This window comes from Typopeltis vanoorti, chromosome 10 (genome assembly GCF_054136105.1).
Source record: "Typopeltis vanoorti isolate ZY-2024b chromosome 10, IOZ_Tvanoo_1.0, whole genome shotgun sequence".
Lineage (NCBI taxonomy): Eukaryota > Metazoa > Arthropoda > Arachnida > Uropygi > Thelyphonidae > Typopeltis > Typopeltis vanoorti.
Window position 1 is genome coordinate 111216193 of NC_143558.1, and position 18504 is coordinate 111234696.

General features: G+C 34.1%; 2 protein-coding genes across 2 annotated transcripts; one reads left to right on the forward strand and one right to left on the reverse strand.

The window, feature by feature from the left end:
• Positions 1–1140: 1140 nt before the first annotated feature.
• Positions 1141–16502, forward strand: LOC150102693 (venom peptide SjAPI-2-like). The gene is made up of 3 exons (XM_090399809.1): positions 1141–1313; positions 6604–6674; positions 16232–16502. The coding sequence occupies exons 2-3, from the start codon at positions 6614–6616 to the stop codon at positions 16414–16416; spliced, it is 246 nt and encodes an 81-aa protein (XP_090255935.1). The 5' UTR covers positions 1141–1313; positions 6604–6613; the 3' UTR covers positions 16417–16502.
• On the reverse strand, positions 4563–5051 carry LOC150102694 (zinc finger MYM-type protein 1-like). Its single transcript, XM_090398722.1, has one exon. The coding sequence runs from the start codon at positions 5049–5051 to the stop codon at positions 4563–4565; it is 489 nt and encodes a 162-aa protein (XP_090254848.1).
• Positions 16503–18504: the final 2002 nt, after the last annotated feature.

The window sequence follows — 18504 nt, forward strand, 5'->3', positions numbered from 1 at the left end:
ACGAAATAATAGTCCGCACTGCCCTACTGTCGGTAGCTTACTGAGATGCGTACCATATGACTGGTTAACCAGCATTTGTACGAAAATTCGAAAAGACTGCAGCAGACACAACATTCTGCAGGCAATTTAGCCTGCTCTTGTTACAAAATTGTAAACAGCCGGCTGATCAAAGAGGCGGCAATATACGATTTTTTTTTTAAATTTTTATTCGGTGTATCCAGCCTTATTTATTTTAATATGATCATTTTAAGAATTTTTTGTTTTTATGATAAAAATTTTATTTCTTAAAAATGAACTTATGAACCGTGCCCCGGCGGCGACGCCCCCTTCGTAGCAGCGCCTGCATGCACCACATGCTCTGCATGCCCGCTTCCGCCGGCCCTGGGTATATCTCCCACCAATTTGTGGAAGATATATCTAGAAGGGTATTTTGGACCATTCTTCCTTCAGCATGACCACGATCAATGTTTTCTCTAGCCGTTCCAGTCCTGTGCAGGGTGAACATTTCATCTTGTCTCAGTGATACAGGAGAATTTAATGTTACATTATTTTAAACACTAAAATGAGACTAAAAATTACATGGTAATTTTTAGACTCATTTTACATGGTAAAATGAGTCTAAAAATACCCAGTAAAATACCCAGCAAAAATATTTTTTACCAACTTATGCAGGAAAAAGGTACTAGATCTGGAAAAAAAAAAATAATAATTTTTATTTGCTTTCGTTTCACTCGATTTAGGGAATTATACGATATTACTACCTTATTATTGTTGATGAACTCAATGTAAAACCGCTAAATTAACACATGTATGACAAATATGAAAAGAAAAAAAAGCCAAAACTCAGTCCAAGAGCTGCAGTTGTCAATCATCATAACAGAAGTCCCAGTTGTAACTCTAGCACTTAACTTGTGTATTAATTTACCATGTAAAATGAGTCTAAAAATTACCATGTAATTTTTAGTCTCATTTTAGTGTTTAAAATAATGTAACATTAAATTCTCCTGTATCACTGAGACAAGATGAAATATTCATTTCAATACTAGGGGCAAAGTGTATATGCTACATCGCTGATCTAGTTTCATGCCCAAAGTTTTTCGTGAACAGAATGGACTGCTGATAGACAAGGCACAAGTCTTATTCAAATAAGCACGTATATGTATAGAAGTTAAAGTAACGATCACCAGATAATTCTGTAGTAACAATTTATACTGCATATATGCGCATTAGTCTGATATCTACTTCGAAGTTAATAACTGTCTTAACTGTCTCTAAGTGAAGTATGTGCTCTTAATTCAAGTCTGAGTCAGTCTGTAAGTAACATTTATTATTTGATGCGTGTTGAAATCTAAAAAACACATTCATTTCATGAGGGTTAATTAATTATAATTAAAGTACTTCCGGATATCAAGAATATCTAAATATTTTGATAATCTCACAGTTTTTGGATTGCTCTGACTGTACATCGAACTATAACACGTGCTTCTTACTTCGGGATGGATGGTATAGCAAATATATTTCTTTAAATGTGAAACATCTCTAATGTTCAACTGGTAATGTGTAGAAACATGGCAAGTGTTATAAACATTTTATTTTTGTGTCTATTTCCATTTAGATGGATTCATGTAATAAAATCATTAATAAAGATATTCAAGCATAAGATTGGTTGTTATCAAGAAAGAAATAACTATTAAAACTAATTAACTATATTAGTTTTAACTATTAACTAATTAACTATATAAAAACTATTGCCGGTCTGGTTGGCCGAGTGATTAGCGTATTCGCTCTCCAACCAAAAGGCTGCGGGTTCGAGCCCCACCGTGGACATTGATGTTTGTGATTGTCTGCGAAAAAATATTAGGGTGGTGGTCGGCGGTAGATGAAGGTAGTTGAGGTTGGTACCCTCCCTCGATGAGTCGAGGAAAAATATATTGACGATTTCCACATAAGTTCACTCGGGAACATTTATTTGTACATAAATGTTGCTTTGTAGTGAAATATTATGAAATACATCGGAAGCAATGTTTCTTTAAAATGGTACTGATGGAAGGCGCGCACATCTGGATTTGTGAGGGAGGTAGAAAGGCAATAGGTGATAGGCAGAAAAAGAAAGATGCAGTTTTCTAGGTATCAGAGCCGGGCCTAGAGGTATTTTCACCTGAGGCAGGAGGATAAATTTTCGCCCTTATGTATATAGTTTTTTATTTCTAATAAGTATTAAATAAAAATAAATAAATAAATGATTTTGGGAACAAAATAAATTTATTAATTATTAAATAAAAAAGTCACAGAACGCAGTAATAGTACAATAGTAGTAGGAACATAAAATTACACATATTAAAAATGAAATCACACCAACCTTAACAAAAGAAAAACAAAATATGTATTACACATGAGATGAATTAGAATATTACAAATTTTTCATTAATTTAATTTAATAATAGAGACAAAATAATAATAATAATACTTATATAAATAAATGCCCAATATAAAATCTTTTTTTTTTTTAAGTTTTAGTTTTCTTGCTTTTAGTGAAACCAATTCATCAATTATTTTATCAAAATTAATTTGTTTTGTAAATTCCTGTTCGATCGATAAAATTACCATATTTGACAATTTTTCCTAAGCAAGTGACGATCTTAAATATGTTTTGATAATTTTTAGTTTACTGGAGCCTCTTTCACCAGAAGCTACAGTAACAGGTTGTGTTAGGACTATTCTCAATGCAACTTCTAAATTTGGATAGGACTGAACTAAACTATATTCATGAATCGTTTTTAAAAGATCTAAACTTGTAGCTGCTTTAAGGTCTGGAATTAACGTCATTGCCTGATTTTTGAAACTGATTATTTCTGATAATTCTACAGAATTTATATCCTTTGGATATTTAAGGGATAAATCAGCTGCTTTTTTTAAATTTTCTGTATCCATCGACTATTTTTCACCTGTTAAAAATTCGAAGTCAGACGAAATCCCATATAGTTTTTCATATCTCCATCTAAGTTGTGTTATTAAAATATCTATTACTCATGTTAAAAAAAAACAAAAAAAAAAAAAAAAAACGTTTAATTTTCTTCACCGCAAACCTTATGGAATGACTTCTAATGGGACTATATCGATCAAGTACATATAAGAAACAACTATGTTATACCAACTAGTTTCACCAACTAAGGCTGTCGGCATCTTCAGGGCACATAACTGATGTAAGGCACTAAAAAGTTAAAAACTGTTACAAACTATAATCAACCGATTCCAATTATATTAGACAAAGAACAGAGCACGTACAATACATGCATAGAGCGTGTATGATCTCACTTGTTATTATTTAGGAACGTTCTATAGTCCCATTAAGAGATGATAACATAGTTGTTATACCAAGTATAACAACTATGTTATACTTGGTATAACATAATTGTTTCTTATATATACTTGATCAATATAGTCCCATTAGAAGTCATTCCATATCTATTACTCTTTCATTTCTACTGTAAATAAATATTTATCATCATAAGGAACTGATTGCCAAGATTGATCATCTAATTTAATAATTTGGCTTCGTTTGTTTCCAAAAATCTGTAGACAATTCCATTTCTGAAGCCAAATTTTCACTCTTAGAAAAAATATTTTCCCATATATAGTGTCTCTCATTTGATGCAAGGAATTAGATAATCCTTCTATTAAATGTGACGATTTAATTATAATTATCGTTTTTGATTGCAAAGCTTTGTTTATTTTATCAACTTCTTGCAATATTAAATTCCATGTAGATAATGGTAAGAACTGCAACTTTATTTTTTTCAATATGCTTTTAATTTCAGCACATTGCAATGATTGCTCATTTTTCAAATCAATTAATATCTTATACACTTGGGGTATTTGTTGGTGCAATTCCTTGATGTTATTTGCTCTTGAGGCCCATTGTGTGTCTGTATGACCTTTTAAAGTTGTTTTAATAGAGACATTAGTTTATCCCATCTAGTCGTCGAATTCACAAAAAAACGTATAAAGTCTGAACGATTCCGAAAAATGTGATCATATTAGCATTTGAAGAAGCAGCATTTTTACAAACCAAATTAAGGCTGTGAGCCGCACAAGGAATGTACATAGCTTGTTCATTTTTTTGAGAAATTATGGCTTGTACTCCATTATAAACACCCGCCATGTTCGCCCCATTGTCATATCCTTGATCTCTAACGTTTAGAATATCGAGTCCATCTTTTTCTAATTTATTGACAATTTCATAGGCTAAACCGCTACCAGTTTTTTCTTTTATCGCTATAAAATCTATAAAGCTTTCTTCATTTGTAATAGAATCATTCCTAATAACTACATATCGAATAATTTGGCACATTTGTTCGTGATGCTACATCAGGTGTACCGTCAAACATCAAGGAGAAGTATTTCGATTCTTTAATTCTAGAAAGAATTTCAGTTCGAACATGGTTCCCTAATAGTGAAAGAAATTTGTCTTGAATCTTATTAGATAAGTATGAAACAGATCCCTTCTTATGATTAGCAACATGTTCTGCGATGGTCATATTGTATCAGCTTATTAATTCAATCTAGTTTAGAAAAATTCCTGCATTCTGATTACCAATAATTTCTTGCGTACCTCTAGGAGGTAAATTATTCTTTGCACAAAATAAAATTACATCCAACACAACACGTAAAATATTTCGCCATCTTTCCTTTTCTGTCTGTATTGCTTTTTGCAACAAATCGTCTATAAAACCACCAGTTTTAAGTTTCTTTTCAAAGCATTTCCAATGGAGATACGCGTCGCGATGAAATACAGAATTTTCATGATCGGAAATTCGATTTAGATTTTTCCAATCTTTAAATCCTCGGCTTTGATTGCAGATGGCAGAATCCGTTTTACCTCCTTTACCAAAAAGGATACATGGAAAACATAGATATTTTTGAAAAAATGAGCCAGTTACGATGGACTCGCTCTCCATTGGAACTTTTAAAACACCATTACTTTGAAAATCTCCTACCAGCCTCGGAAGCAAATTCCCTAAAGTCTGCGTCTTCTCCTTGTTCTGGTCCATGTTCAATTAGAACACATCTAATTTTATCCGTAATAGGCGGCCATGAAGGAGGATCGTTGAAATTAATAGAATTAAATACCTCTTTTTCTTGTTCTGTCGATTTTCTCGTATTTCAATTTCTTCTTCTTCAACTTCCCTTCATTTTTCTTGATCTTCAATGGTAATGTTTTCTTCAAATTCAATCGTCTTTTCTTGAGCCTCGACCGGTATTGTGTCTTGAGTGAACTGATTATATTTGAAGTACTTGGTTTTTCTAGCCAATTTTGCAACTGTATTACACTATGTTGATTTGTTTCATTTCTCAATTTTCTTCTTTTCCTATATTCAGCACTACTGGGTTTTCTTGACGCCATTAGCTCATCTGAAAAAGAAAAATTATATATTTGTAATGTAATCACTTTTGATTACATTACAAATAAAAATGGAAAATAATATTGCAGTCGTAATATAATGTAACATACAGGGAAACATTTTTACAAATTTATATAATAGAAAACTTACCTTAAGTTTAACGTATTTAAAATAATGCCTTCTGCTCGCTGTCATACTAGCACACTGCACAAATAATGCACATTAATGTACAACGAACATTCTCCAACTCGCGTACCATGTACCATACCTCTTACTAGGGCGATATCATACGAGGAAACGAGTGTATCTAGCGAGACCGACGCAAATCGTTAGTTTGCCTAAAGTATTTGACGAACATTACAAGATACATTTGGCTTATTATTATTTTTTTTTTTTTATTTTGCAAGTTATTAATTTTCATTTTTCACCAATTTGCCGCCCTTTCCCATTGTTCACCTGAGGCAAGTGCCTCATTTGCCTCACCATGTCCCGGCTCTGCTAGGTATGAATCCTTTCTTTCTAGCTATAACTTAATGGTTGTCATGCATATCATAATTCCTGTGCTATACGTTATTTTAATTTCCGACTTCAGTATAATTAAAAACTAGGCAAGTGAATTTGAACTAAAAGGCAGTGTATATTAGGTTAACATATTTATCAAACGAATTAAGTTTATGACTGAACGAAATAATTTAAATCATCTCAAGATTTGTCGATGATATTTATTCCTTATAATGATCACATTTTTATTGATATGACTATTGAAAATGATTACTTGCCTTTTTCGCTTTTGATTAATAGTTTTATTGCAAATCGATTCAAAATGATAACTGCTCCTTGCTTTGTTGAATCGCTGAATTCAGGATCACTGAAAATTTCTGCTAAAAATAGTTCAAATAGATCTCTTTAAAGAAAAAATTAGCTAAGCAAAAAAAAAAAAAAATTGCTCTAAATTCAATTATAATAATGAATGCTGCAAGTAAACCTGAATGCGATTATTACATAATCGCATTCAGGGGAGGGGGGTTCGATTTTAAAGCAAACCCGAAAGTCAAAGTATTCAGTTAGACTCTTCAATAAATAAATAAATAAAATAAATAAGTAACTTATTGATTGTTTTCAAACGTGTGAATATTAATTACAATTAAACACGTAATTTTAACACTAAGGTTTTTATTTTATTTATTTATTTATATTCTAGGCAAATAGTCATGAATGTGGTTCTTGTCTTAGCTGCTACTTTACTTTCTGCTTCCTACTTGGCCGGAACAGGTAGGTATCACAGTATACTTTTGTTAGGTGGGGGGGTTCAACTAAAATTCGACCTGCTGAAACTACTATTCTAATATAATATCAATCCAACACTCTAAAGTATACAGAAAGACACCAGCAGCTTACGAAAATTTCAGTTTAAATGAAAGAACTAGCACTTTTATGAGTCATCTAGTTCTATTGTGGTTCTTCTCCACCGACTAAGCACACCTTCCATCAAATGTGCAACCGATATCGATTAATTTTTAATATATTTCTGGTATTGCTTTTAGATCCTCTGAAACACTGAGCCCAGTCGTAATAAAATAATGGGCAAATTTAAGATAATAATGATGGTGTCTTCAGGGGAAGTCCCTTTAAGAACGCATTGTTTAACCATTTCGGACTACATTTTACAAATTTATTTACGTTGTTTGTCTCCACATCAGGACAGTTTTGGCATATTTTAAAGAATAATCCACATACGAGGGTGGTCTGAAAAGTTCTCGGCCTCGACCATAGATGGCAACACTGTCGGCAAGATTTTTTTCTAAGTTGGTACATCTGTCATAAACACCCATGTGAAATTGCAAGTCATTCTATCAAGTAGTTTGTTTTATACAGCTCGCTGAAGAAAAAGTGTTGTCTATCCCTTGAAATCGATAAAATTGAGTAACTTGCGGTTATAAAATTCTTTGTAAAAGAAGGCTTAACGGAAAAAGAAATTCATTTGAAGTTCATAAAAGTTTATGGGCACAATTCTCCTTCATTTTCGACAATTAAGAAATGGGCTGACGAGTTGAAACGCGGCCGTACCAGCCTTGAAGATGATCGTGAAGGACGTCCAAAATGTGTAACAACACCAGAAATCATTGATCAAGTGCACGATGTGGTATTCGATGACCGGCGAGTCAAAGTACATGAAATTGCTGAGACTATAGGCATTTCAAAAGAGGTGTAGGAAAATTTGGATGAAGAATTGCCAATGAAAAGCTTTGCGCAGGATAGGTGCCACACTTTCTCACAGCTGATCAAAAACGCACTCGCATGAAAATCTCTGAACAGTACTTGGAGCATTTTAACAAGAATAAAACTGATCTTGTACGTCGATTTATTACTATGGATGAGACTTGAATTCATCATTACACACCAAAATCCAAACAGCAGTCAAAACAGTCAAAGTCAGCTCCAAAGAAGACAAAGTCGGTTCCATCAGCAGGAAAGGTCATGGCATCGGTGTTTATGGATGCTAAAGGCATTTTTTTATTAATTATCTTGAAAGGGCAAAACAATAATCGGGGAATATTATTCTGATCTTTTAACCAGACTAGACGAAAAAAGTCGTGACAGAAGACTTTGTAGAAGAAAAAAATCATGTTTCATCAAGACAATCCACCTGCCCACAAAGGTGTTTTGGCAATGGGAAAATTAAGGGTTCTGCACTATGAATTGTTGGAACATCCACCTTATTCCCCAGATTTGGCTCCCTCTGACTTCTATCTCTTCCCAAAACTAAAATTCTTCCTCCCTGGTTCGCGTTTTACTTCGAATCAAGAGGGGATTGTAGCTGTAGAGGGGGTATTTTGCAGATCTTACTGAGAACCACTACAGGGACGGGATAATGACACTGGAGCATCTCTGAAAAAAATGTATTAGTCTTAAGGGAGATTATGTTGAAAAATAATATTTTGAAATTATAAATTCGTTTTTTTTTTTCGTTGTTAGGCCGAGAACTTTTCAGACCACCCTCGTATACTGCTACAGGTTGCATTTATTAAACTAATTTCGGCAATTATTATTTTTATGGCTATTTAGCCTATTTTTGTTTAGGAGTGCTCCTTTTTATAATGTCACTGGCTTTTTACTCAAATTTTAGGGCATTACCGATGTTTTATACAGATAGATATACGAAGAATATATAGGAGGAAAAATTCCGACATACCTTTGTAGGATGTTGCTAGCTGTCTTCTTATTCAGCGGCATCCCCGCATGTGGCGATGTACATTCATCTGCTTTTAAAGGAAGGAAGTATGATTGAAAGCAAGGGAGTTTGGAAAAAGTGGGGGTAGAGCAATGTGGGAGAATTATTGGTGAGGCAAGGGATATGTGAACAATTTGAAAATCCCAATTTTTTATATATATTATTAAGGGTGGGAAGGGAGTGAAAATAGAAACTTTTTTGGAGAAGGGGAAGGATACGATGGGATCTTATAGCATCGTATCCTTCTCTTTCTCCAAAAAAAAATTTATATTTTCACCCCCTCCCAAAGTATATCCACCTAAATTCTATTTTCGAAAGTCTGTTTATTAATGATTTGAAGCAGCAGTTTGCATGAATAAGTTTCTCCAATGAACTGAAAGAATAATTTTTGAAAAAAAATTAAACTGCTTAAATTAATTTTATTTAAGTAAAGACTGATGTAATTCAAAGATGGAAAATATTACCTGTAAAACACTTTTGTATATGAAAATTAAAGTATCCTTCAATTTATTCTATTGAACTAAAGCAAAACAACTTCAATTATTGCGCTGAAAACGAAATACCTACAATCTTCCAATTAACTCAAAATTCGAAGACGAACTAACTGAAGTATATTCAGTTAACTACGGTGTATATACCCAATTTAAAAAAAAAAATCCTTCCTTGGCCAAACATATTAAACAAAGTGGAAGATAGTATTTTTTTTCTGTTTAGTACAAATATACTACTTATATAACTACATTTGAACATCAGGAGTGCGCAGGACAACAGTTACGTCTCTTTAAAACAACTGTTCATTCCCAAAACGAAACAGCAACAATAATAATAAAAACTAGTTAAATGACAATTACTTTACCAGAAATACTCAAATATGGAGATCTAAAACTTTTTGGTGGATTCATTGCATAATTGAGAAGGCCTGGATTTAATATCGAATTCCGGATGATTATAGCGTGACAAATACAACGAAATTTATCTACTGAGTGTTAAGTTTAATGCAAGAATAATTAAGCTAAGAAAGATAATTTGCAAAGATGAGGTTGGGTTATGTAAAAATATTTATGTAGCTATAACAAGTCTAAATATTTTTACATAAAGTTTACCAAAATCGAGTCCAGTAAGACCTGTAACTTGTAAATAGTTGTATGTTATATGTAAATAATCCCAATGGGAATTTGTATGTGCTCTATGCCAAATAAGGGAATATTCTAGAAGGTATAGTATTAAGGCAATACCTTGCCAATAGTAAGCAGTATAATTTTAGATTTTTGTAAAGACGTCAAACTTTGTGTGTGTGTTCTACATGGGAAGCGAAAAACAAAGGAAGGGTCAGTCAAAGAAAAGGATCAAGGGATTTCGCCGAAATGTTCGGTGTTCGCATATCTCCGCACAAGGATTCGGAAGTGACCGAATAAAAGGCGTGGACGAAAAGATCGCGAGATCGGTTCGAGAAATTTTCGTCAAGGATCCAGAGGTCAGGATCGAGAAGTCACCAACGGTTGTCCGGCTGATGTAAGCCATTGAGGACGCGACATCGGTTCGAGAAATTTTCGTCAGTATCTGAAAGAAAGATGACGAGGAGCTGATCCGCCAGGCAAAGCTGATAGTTAATGACGAATTGACGAGTCTTCGCCGGGAGCTGTTGTCAGAGGGAAGAAATTGCTCTGTTAATCCAACGCACATGCAAGCATTCCACAAGCCGATAATCTTCGCCCGAAGAGTGCGGCAGGACAGAGTATCCTAGAAACATCAGTAGACTCATTGCCGGCGTAAAGAGGGATTGAAAAAAACCTGACACGGAAAGGAAGTCCAGTTCGAAGCCAAGTACACAGAGGATAGTAGCTATAAAGTGAGTTGACCTGTTTGTTAAATTTCCTTGAGCTTTTAAGAGAACACTTATTAATGGACTGTAAGTAGAAGCTGATCTAGATAGGCATATCTAACAGTTAAAGATTATAAAGTAATTAAGTGTCAGGAATTTGTAGTTTGAAATAAGTCATAATGTAACTGTTTGCTGAAATTTGCCTATAGAATATTCCCAGCATAGAAAGGAAAGAGCAATTGTGTATAAAAGATATTGTTTGTGTTCGATGAGTAAGAGTTAACAATTTAGCAATAAGTACCATTGCTCAGTATAAATGATTTTTGTTGTATTAAGAAAATTAGTTAAATATGTAATATGATTTGTGTGAGAAAATGCAGGAACTTAATTAGTCTATTTATGCAGATTTGAATTGTGATGTTTCTTTTTATTATTCAAAATCCAGTGTAAAATTTGTCTGTGTAAAAATGTGAATTAAATCTTTGTTGTTTAAAAATTAATAGAGTGTTGCCTGATATTTTAATTCTTTGATGCACTGTTCAAAAAAAAAAAAAAAAAACGAGCTTGTGAGCGGCTAAGATAGATAATTAATACGAGAATTAGATAAAGGGATAGCCACGACTGTATATAAGAGTAAGGAATGATATCTACCGAAATTAGTAATATTTAATGCCATAAAAGGATTTCCTGAGGCTCAGTCACTAATTCAAATAAATATCTAGAGATCCTTGGAATAATAAAAATAGGAATATTGGAAGTAGAAATAAGGAACAGGAGGATATAAGCTTAAAGTTAATAGAGTTGTATAAGGGAAAGAGAAATAAGTTAAGAAGTGGGTAGTGATAAATAAGATATATAAGATAAATAAGAGAAATATAAAGAAATAAGATAAAGTAAAAGATAGAAAAACCCTAAGATATTACAATGGCAGCAGTAACGACAGGATATTTAAGATATTAAAGAAAGTAAGAAAAAAATAAAGGATAAAAAATAAAATAGAATAAAAACAATTTCGATTACAGTTCAGGCCAAACAACAAATATTATCAGGTATGTTTTTTTTTTTTTTTTTACTTTGAGACAAATAGTTGAGAAATCTTGGGAATATGTGCAAGGATCTGCATTTATATTTCGCAGAGTATGCAGAAGGCAAACGGTGAGGTGCCAAGAAAACAGTTTCTTAAAACTAAAATTGTTAGGGGAAAATGTAACGTTATGTAGAGCAGGGTTTCTCAAACTGTGTTTTGCGGAACACTAGTGTTCCGCGGAGGGTGAATAGGTGTTTCGCGAGAAGTTCTGGAATTTGTCATTTTAGTTTTCTAAGCATTTTTCATGAATACATATTTTATAGTAGAAATATTCTGAGGAGAATAATATTCGTGAAAATGTCGAAAAGCTCAGACCCAGAACGCCTAATAATATCTGTGTATCGTTAATTTTCACACATCGAAACCTTTCAACATTTGGGAAAGGAAATACCGCTGTTTATGACGGGTCATAAAAATTGCCTACAAGCGGATTTATAACAATGGGTTTCATATCTTCTGTTCTCAAAACTGAAGGAAATGACATCTGTGTAGCAAATGTCATGTTTAAAAATATGCTGACCAAGCAGCATATTTTTAAACATGGAAATATTCATGAATTATCGTTAATTTTCACACATCGAAATCTTCCAACAATCGGGAAAGAGAATACCGCCGTTTATGACCGATCATAAAAATTGCCTGCAAGCCGATTACAACAATGGGCGGCGTGTTCTCAAAACTGAACGAAATAACATCTGTGTTGCAAATGTCAGTGACCAATCAGCAAGGAAGTATAAAGAAAATTTTTCCACTGAAATTGAAGATCATGGTAGTCTGTATTTGGTTCTCAGATTTAGTAATACTGAATACTTTCTTCCCAAGTTCGTATTGCAGTGTGTAAGTGCTTGTTCTAAAACTGGAGTGCTGTGATTTTTTTTAAAAGTAATAGGAATACAGATTTAAATTCTAATATGAATAAGAGACAAAGCACTTTGTTTAATTTTGGTATTAAGATATCTCTTATTGAAGGTGTTTGTGACGAAATAGATAGTGAGTCATCCATCTCAAGCCTACAAAGATCTCCAGGATGTACAAAAGGAGGGGAAAAACTACCAGCACTCAGGAGAAAAAGTCTGCATTCACTCCTAAGTATTTTTATATTATTATTATTATTATTATTCGTGATGACACATCCAAGGAGTCCAAAGACTCATCGCGGGAGGACACCAACTGTACAACTCTCCGTCTCCACTACTACACAGAGCCTCTACTACCAATCACCTACATTAACGTTATCTACCGCCTACAACCACTACCACCGATAGTATTTCCTGTCTGTAAATTGCGTGTGTTCTGAAGGACCGATTTTTCTGTATGCTGGATGAAAAACCCGAGTTTCCGCGAGTAAAAACCCTGCTACCTCCGCATGAGATCGGCTAACTCACCTTCAACTGAAAAAGTCCATATAAAGATTCCTCCCTTGACGACGGGAATCGAACTTAGGCCTTTTCTAATCGAAGGGCGCATCGTATCGTCGTTTTCTTCCAATTGCGCCACGGAGGCGCTTAAAATAATAATATAAATATATTTGGTGATCAGAATAGGATATGTCAATGAAAATCAGCGCAAATTAATTTAATGATGGTTTATTGATGCTTTAATTAAATCGATTAACTTAATTAAAACATAAATTAAACCAAACGTTAATTGATGTTTAATTAATTATTAATTATTTATCAATTATTAATTAATAAAAATCAGCTAAATCATAAATTAATTATTAATTAATAAATTACAACATAACCAGGGTGTTCCGTGAAAATTTCAGGATTTGTGAAGTGTTCCGTCGTAGAAAAAATTTGAGAAACCCTGATGTAGAGTATTGTTAAGATATTTTTATAAATTTCTATTGTTAAGATATATAAATATGTTAATGATTTTGTTTGCGCAAGATAGTATTGCTAGATTAGGTATAACTGAAAAAAGGAAATATGAAAAAACTGAAAGATGTATAAAATAGTGTTATGTTGATAAAATATTTTTTAAAATGATATTTTACGGCGTCCCAATCAACCACTAATAGCGAAACTACAAATATTGCTGCTATATTCTTCTTACAGTAAAATATTGTTTTAACAAATATTTTGTTAGCACAACCATATTTTATACATTTTTTATTTCATTTTCAATTACCTAAACCAGAGATGGCCAACCTATGGCGCATGCGTTCAAAGTGCATTGGATGATTAGAAGTAGCGCATTGAACCCCGATGATAATAATAACAAAGTAAGCTTATTTATGCAAAAAAGTATTAAACAAAAACTAGAAAAAAAAAAGCTAAAACTTAGTGATTACTTTTAGCGATTTTGTTTCGCGCACATCTTTTGCACATTTAGTTGTTTGATCCCAAGGCGCCGTTAGGAACAGCGATGCGTCGCAGGTTATTGTCAGTCAGTTTACAATTGATACTCGTGCGTTAAGGGGGTTGTGCTTTCTTCGTCCTTTGAACATTTGCAGTTTGTACTTTTTCGATAAAATATTAACATATTTTTACAGGAAGTTTAAGGATACAAGAGTTGTATGGAGCGTCCAAACTCGTACTTTAAAAAATTGTCGCATGGAACGTAAACGGTTGGCCACCCCTGACCTAAACTAACAATATCTTGAGCAAGCAAAATCATGTTAAGATATTGTAAATATCTTAATACTATAAACTCACCGTTAGAATAGAGTAAGGACAGATGAAGATACCTAACATCAAAATATTAGATAAACTTACTCTTTATTTAATATCGATGCCACACTCCTAAAACCAATTCAGTGCAAGCCTTCGGCATTTTTTTTTAAAAAATTGAATATTTCCTGTAACAAATTTCGCATAAAATTGGTAATAAGACGAACTATAAAAATGAAAAAAAAAAAAAAAAAAAAGGAAAATAAACTGTTCAATCTACTGAACATGTAAAATATTTCGGTTATTTTTGCATACTTTTTAGGGAAGATGGCAAAATAAATATGGAAATTGAAAGAAGTATAAAGAAAGGTGATGTGTTGGAGAGCCAGTTGAATAGGTTTATAGAGAATAAGTGATTAATCAAAATACTAAACTAGCTTGCAAGACTGTATTCGTGCCAACTTAAGGATCTGCGATTTTTAGAAATAAAATAATTGATGAAATACAATTAGGTCTAAAAAAAAAAAAATTGATAACATTCGAACGGGGTAGGATTGTTTATCGATTAGTAATCATAGAGTACTATCATACTACTATAGCTCTTGAATGTACTTAATTTTTGATCAAATTCATATATATATATATATATATATATACTGTATATTGTAATGGTAAATATTAGACTGTTATTAGATTAGATTATAAAAATATTTCAAATAAAAAATAAGCATTCAGGAGAAATGTACTGATGTTATGGTTGCACCTCACTGGTATTCGAACCCGCAGCCTTTTGGGGGGAGAGTAGTAAGCTAACCACTCAGCCGGCATTCCTCACTGGTGTTTAAAAATTACAAACAGTTTTGATAAGGGATACGAAACCTTTTGAAATGCCTTCTTAAAAGAAATGCCACCTTGTCATACATATTTTTAGCCAAATATATATTTTTACAGATGTTAGAAAAGGTGGTCATTTTTAATATTTGATCAATCATACAGAAGAAGGAACAGAGTTACTTGTAAGAGTCATACAGAGGAGAGAAAAAATAACCCATAATCCAATACAGTCCAGATGAAATATTATGCCTATCCTTATTTCATAATTGACCATTCCATCCCAAATGGTAGTACTCGCATCACGGTGAAAAGGCAGCACACACACTATGGGAAGTTCGTTAGAAGTATGTGATCGACATGAAGAAGGAATATAATCTGACGGATTTCGAAAAAGGTATTTAAAAGAGAAGAAAACGACCAAGAAGAACTACAGCACGGTGGACGCCCACACCTAACTTATGCTCACGGATAGGAGAAAATGTGGAAATCAGAGGACAAATGGAGTCATTTCCAAGATCACAAAAAAAAACCAACGTATCCTCCTGCTCTGTATAGGCCTCACAAGTCAGCGTCCAGTAAAGATACGCATGTTTATATCTAATCATCAACGATTATCTAAAGTTTGCATCAGAGACCTCATTGGACCATTGAAGACCGGATAAAAAATTGCCTTTTCGATTGGTTATTGAGGTTCAGAAGAAAATAGGAAGACGGCAGCGTTATGTTATGGAGATGTTTTCCTGAGAAACTATTTCAGTTCCATAGTCATACGATTGTATAAAGGTAATTATCTGTTGTGACCGATCAGGTACATCCTCTTGTACTTAACTGTTACTTTCCCATATGGTACAGTTATGTGACAGCAGGATAATGCACGTTGCCAATATCGTTCGAGAATGATCACAGCTACTTCCCGGTGTTACCATGGCTACCGAATACACCCGATTTTAATTCCCTAGACCATCCGGGATTAAAGGAATCCAAAGATCCAGCTTTTGAATTTTGCACCAAGAATACTACAGGAAACAGTTCTGGGATGTAGTACAAAATACTTCTCGCGACGTTGAAAAGTCCAACGACCCATTATGAAGATAATTTAAATATTTTCATTAGTAGTGTAAATTTTCTGAAATGTAACGATAACGCGCTACTGTTAAATAAGATAAAACTAAACCGTACGAGTATATATCACCGAATGTCTTATGTTAACCAAGGCTTTTTTCTTTTCTTTTCTTGTAGACATCCAATGTAATCGTCGTAATGAAGAATACACCACTTGTGGTTCCAGCTGTCCTTACACCTGTGGAAACTACAAATTACCACCACAAGTGTGTATGGAAGTATGCAAGGTGGGATGTTTTTGCAAGTGCGGATACGTCAGAGACAGAAATGGAAATTGCATTGATCCTAGTGAATGTCCATAACCAACTTTTCTGCATCAAGAATTATAAGTTTAGTGTAAGCCAATTATACGAAAAATACTGTAATACATTTTGTGTAATAAAATAAAATTTCCTTTTAGCTCGTATTATTTAACATCAACTTTCTACAGTCACAAAGTGCAATTTCTGCTCAGTATCTTCAAGTTGCTTTCAGACAAACTGTTTCGTACTGCATGTAGAAAATTGTAGTAGCTGGCAGAAACTTAAAAAGAAGAAAATAAAAAGAGTTCTTTTTCTGTACCTTTAGCTCATTGTATTCCGAGATGTGATGCCTGCTTTAAAAACATTTCATATAAAATACTATGAGGGGATTTCCAAAATGTAGGCAGCACTTTTTTTTTCCTCGAGGATGTTCAACAATAGGAAGTTGAAATTATAAACCAAGAAATAAGTGAACATGCGCAACTTCTCCACAGAATCTCCATCATTGATGCACTTGTCTCAACGATAGATTAGTTTATCAGTACTACTACTAAAGAAGTCCGTGCCCACAACAGTAACCGACATCGCACCGCCTGATGAACTTCCTCATCCGTAGTGAAATGTCTTCTGGAAAGATCTTTGGGGGGGGGGGGACCAAATGGAAGTCTGAAGGCGCTAAGTCTGGGCTATAGGGTGGTGCCAGTTTTCCACCGATTACAGCGTCTGAAGGCGCTAAATCGTAGGGGATGTGGCAAAATATTCCAACGATTACAGCGCAACAACTCAAGAGTTGTGTGTGCAGTAGCATGGTCGTGCACCAAAATCATGCCTCTTTCCAGGAGTCAGTTGTTTGCGTCGAATGTTAGCTTTCAGTTTGTCCAACATTGCACTAGTAAAGCTCTGCACTGATTGTTCCTCCCTTCGGCAAGAAGTCCGCCAACAGAATGCCTTGGCGATCCCAGAACACTGTGGCTATGACTTTTCACAGATAGCTGGCCCAAGACTATTACCAATTATACATGGCCTCACGAATACAGGTGGCTGAGAAGCGCTGCCATCTTTTTACTGTCTGCAAATGGTGTGGGTTCTGCGGTCGTTTTTGAGTTTACGGACGAAAAATCTGAATTTCTGGGAGAAAAAAAAAACCGCTTGCCCATGACAGAGATCGACTAACTAGGGGATCGGCCGAAAAAAAAAATCTTAGTAAAATTCCTTTAATTTGTAGCTAGAATAGAACTTACAACACACATCTCTTTGAACGGTTTAGTGGCGTGAACAGCACACGCTGCTTTCACTGAGCTATATGGGTATGCACAATATCGTTATTGAAGGTAATACATCACAAAACAGTGTGGTTTTAAACACAAATGCCAGGAGACCGGAACAGGACGATACTGGAAACAAACATTCATCACTCTTTCTCATCGTCTATCACTTTTGGTATGGTTGGTATTTTTTGTACTAATTCTTTAAACCGAAGGAATAACAATGCTTTGTGTGGGATTTAACACTGAATGGATTGCATTGTCGTAAAGATACTTTTCAAAAATAAATTCATAAATTAAGAATAGACACTACGCATCATACGACTTATGACTGAGCATCTGCAGTGATCGCCAATACATGATAACCGTGATTTCCTCTGACCTGGCTCGGGCAAACGAAGTAGCTCAGTCCGCCCGAGCACTACTTCGTTCGCCTTGCATTTACAGTGGCCGTGATTCCCGAGAGCTATAGAGTATTCCCACCTTATGTGACCGCTAATTCATAAGTAGTATAGAAATAGAAGACACGACACAGCATAAATAAAAAAATGAATTTTAATTAGGAAAAGATTTTTCGAAAATTTTCTAGTGATTTTTTCGTTTTTCTTTGGGGGAGGGCGGGCCCCTCGCCTTCCCCCTGGGTGCGCCATTGATCTGTGACATCGAATAAATAAAACTTTTAATGCATTTCAAGCTTGTGGCAGATGTCAATACTTGATTGACCTTTTTTAATCTAATCACAATCATAAGAATGACTGTTACCCCCCCCCCCCCAACCAAAATAGACTACAAAGGATAGTCCATCTGAGAGCGATGGTGTCAGTGGTTATATTCTACTCATTTACTCTAAATTATGAACAACCAAACCTACACACCATCAAGT

Bases quoted from the DNA above. Each gene is read 5' to 3' on its own strand.
- LOC150102694 (XM_090398722.1), bottom strand. From the start codon at position 5,051: ATGGACCAGAACAAGGAGAAGACGCAGACTTTAGGGAATTTGCTTCCG.
- LOC150102693 (XM_090399809.1), top strand. From the start codon at position 6,614: ATGAATGTGGTTCTTGTCTTAGCTGCTACTTTACTTTCTGCTTCCTAC. The intron at 6,675-16,231 runs GTAGGTATCACA...CTTTTCTTGTAG, and splicing joins TTCCTACTTGGCCGGAACAG to ACATCCAATGTAATCGTCGT.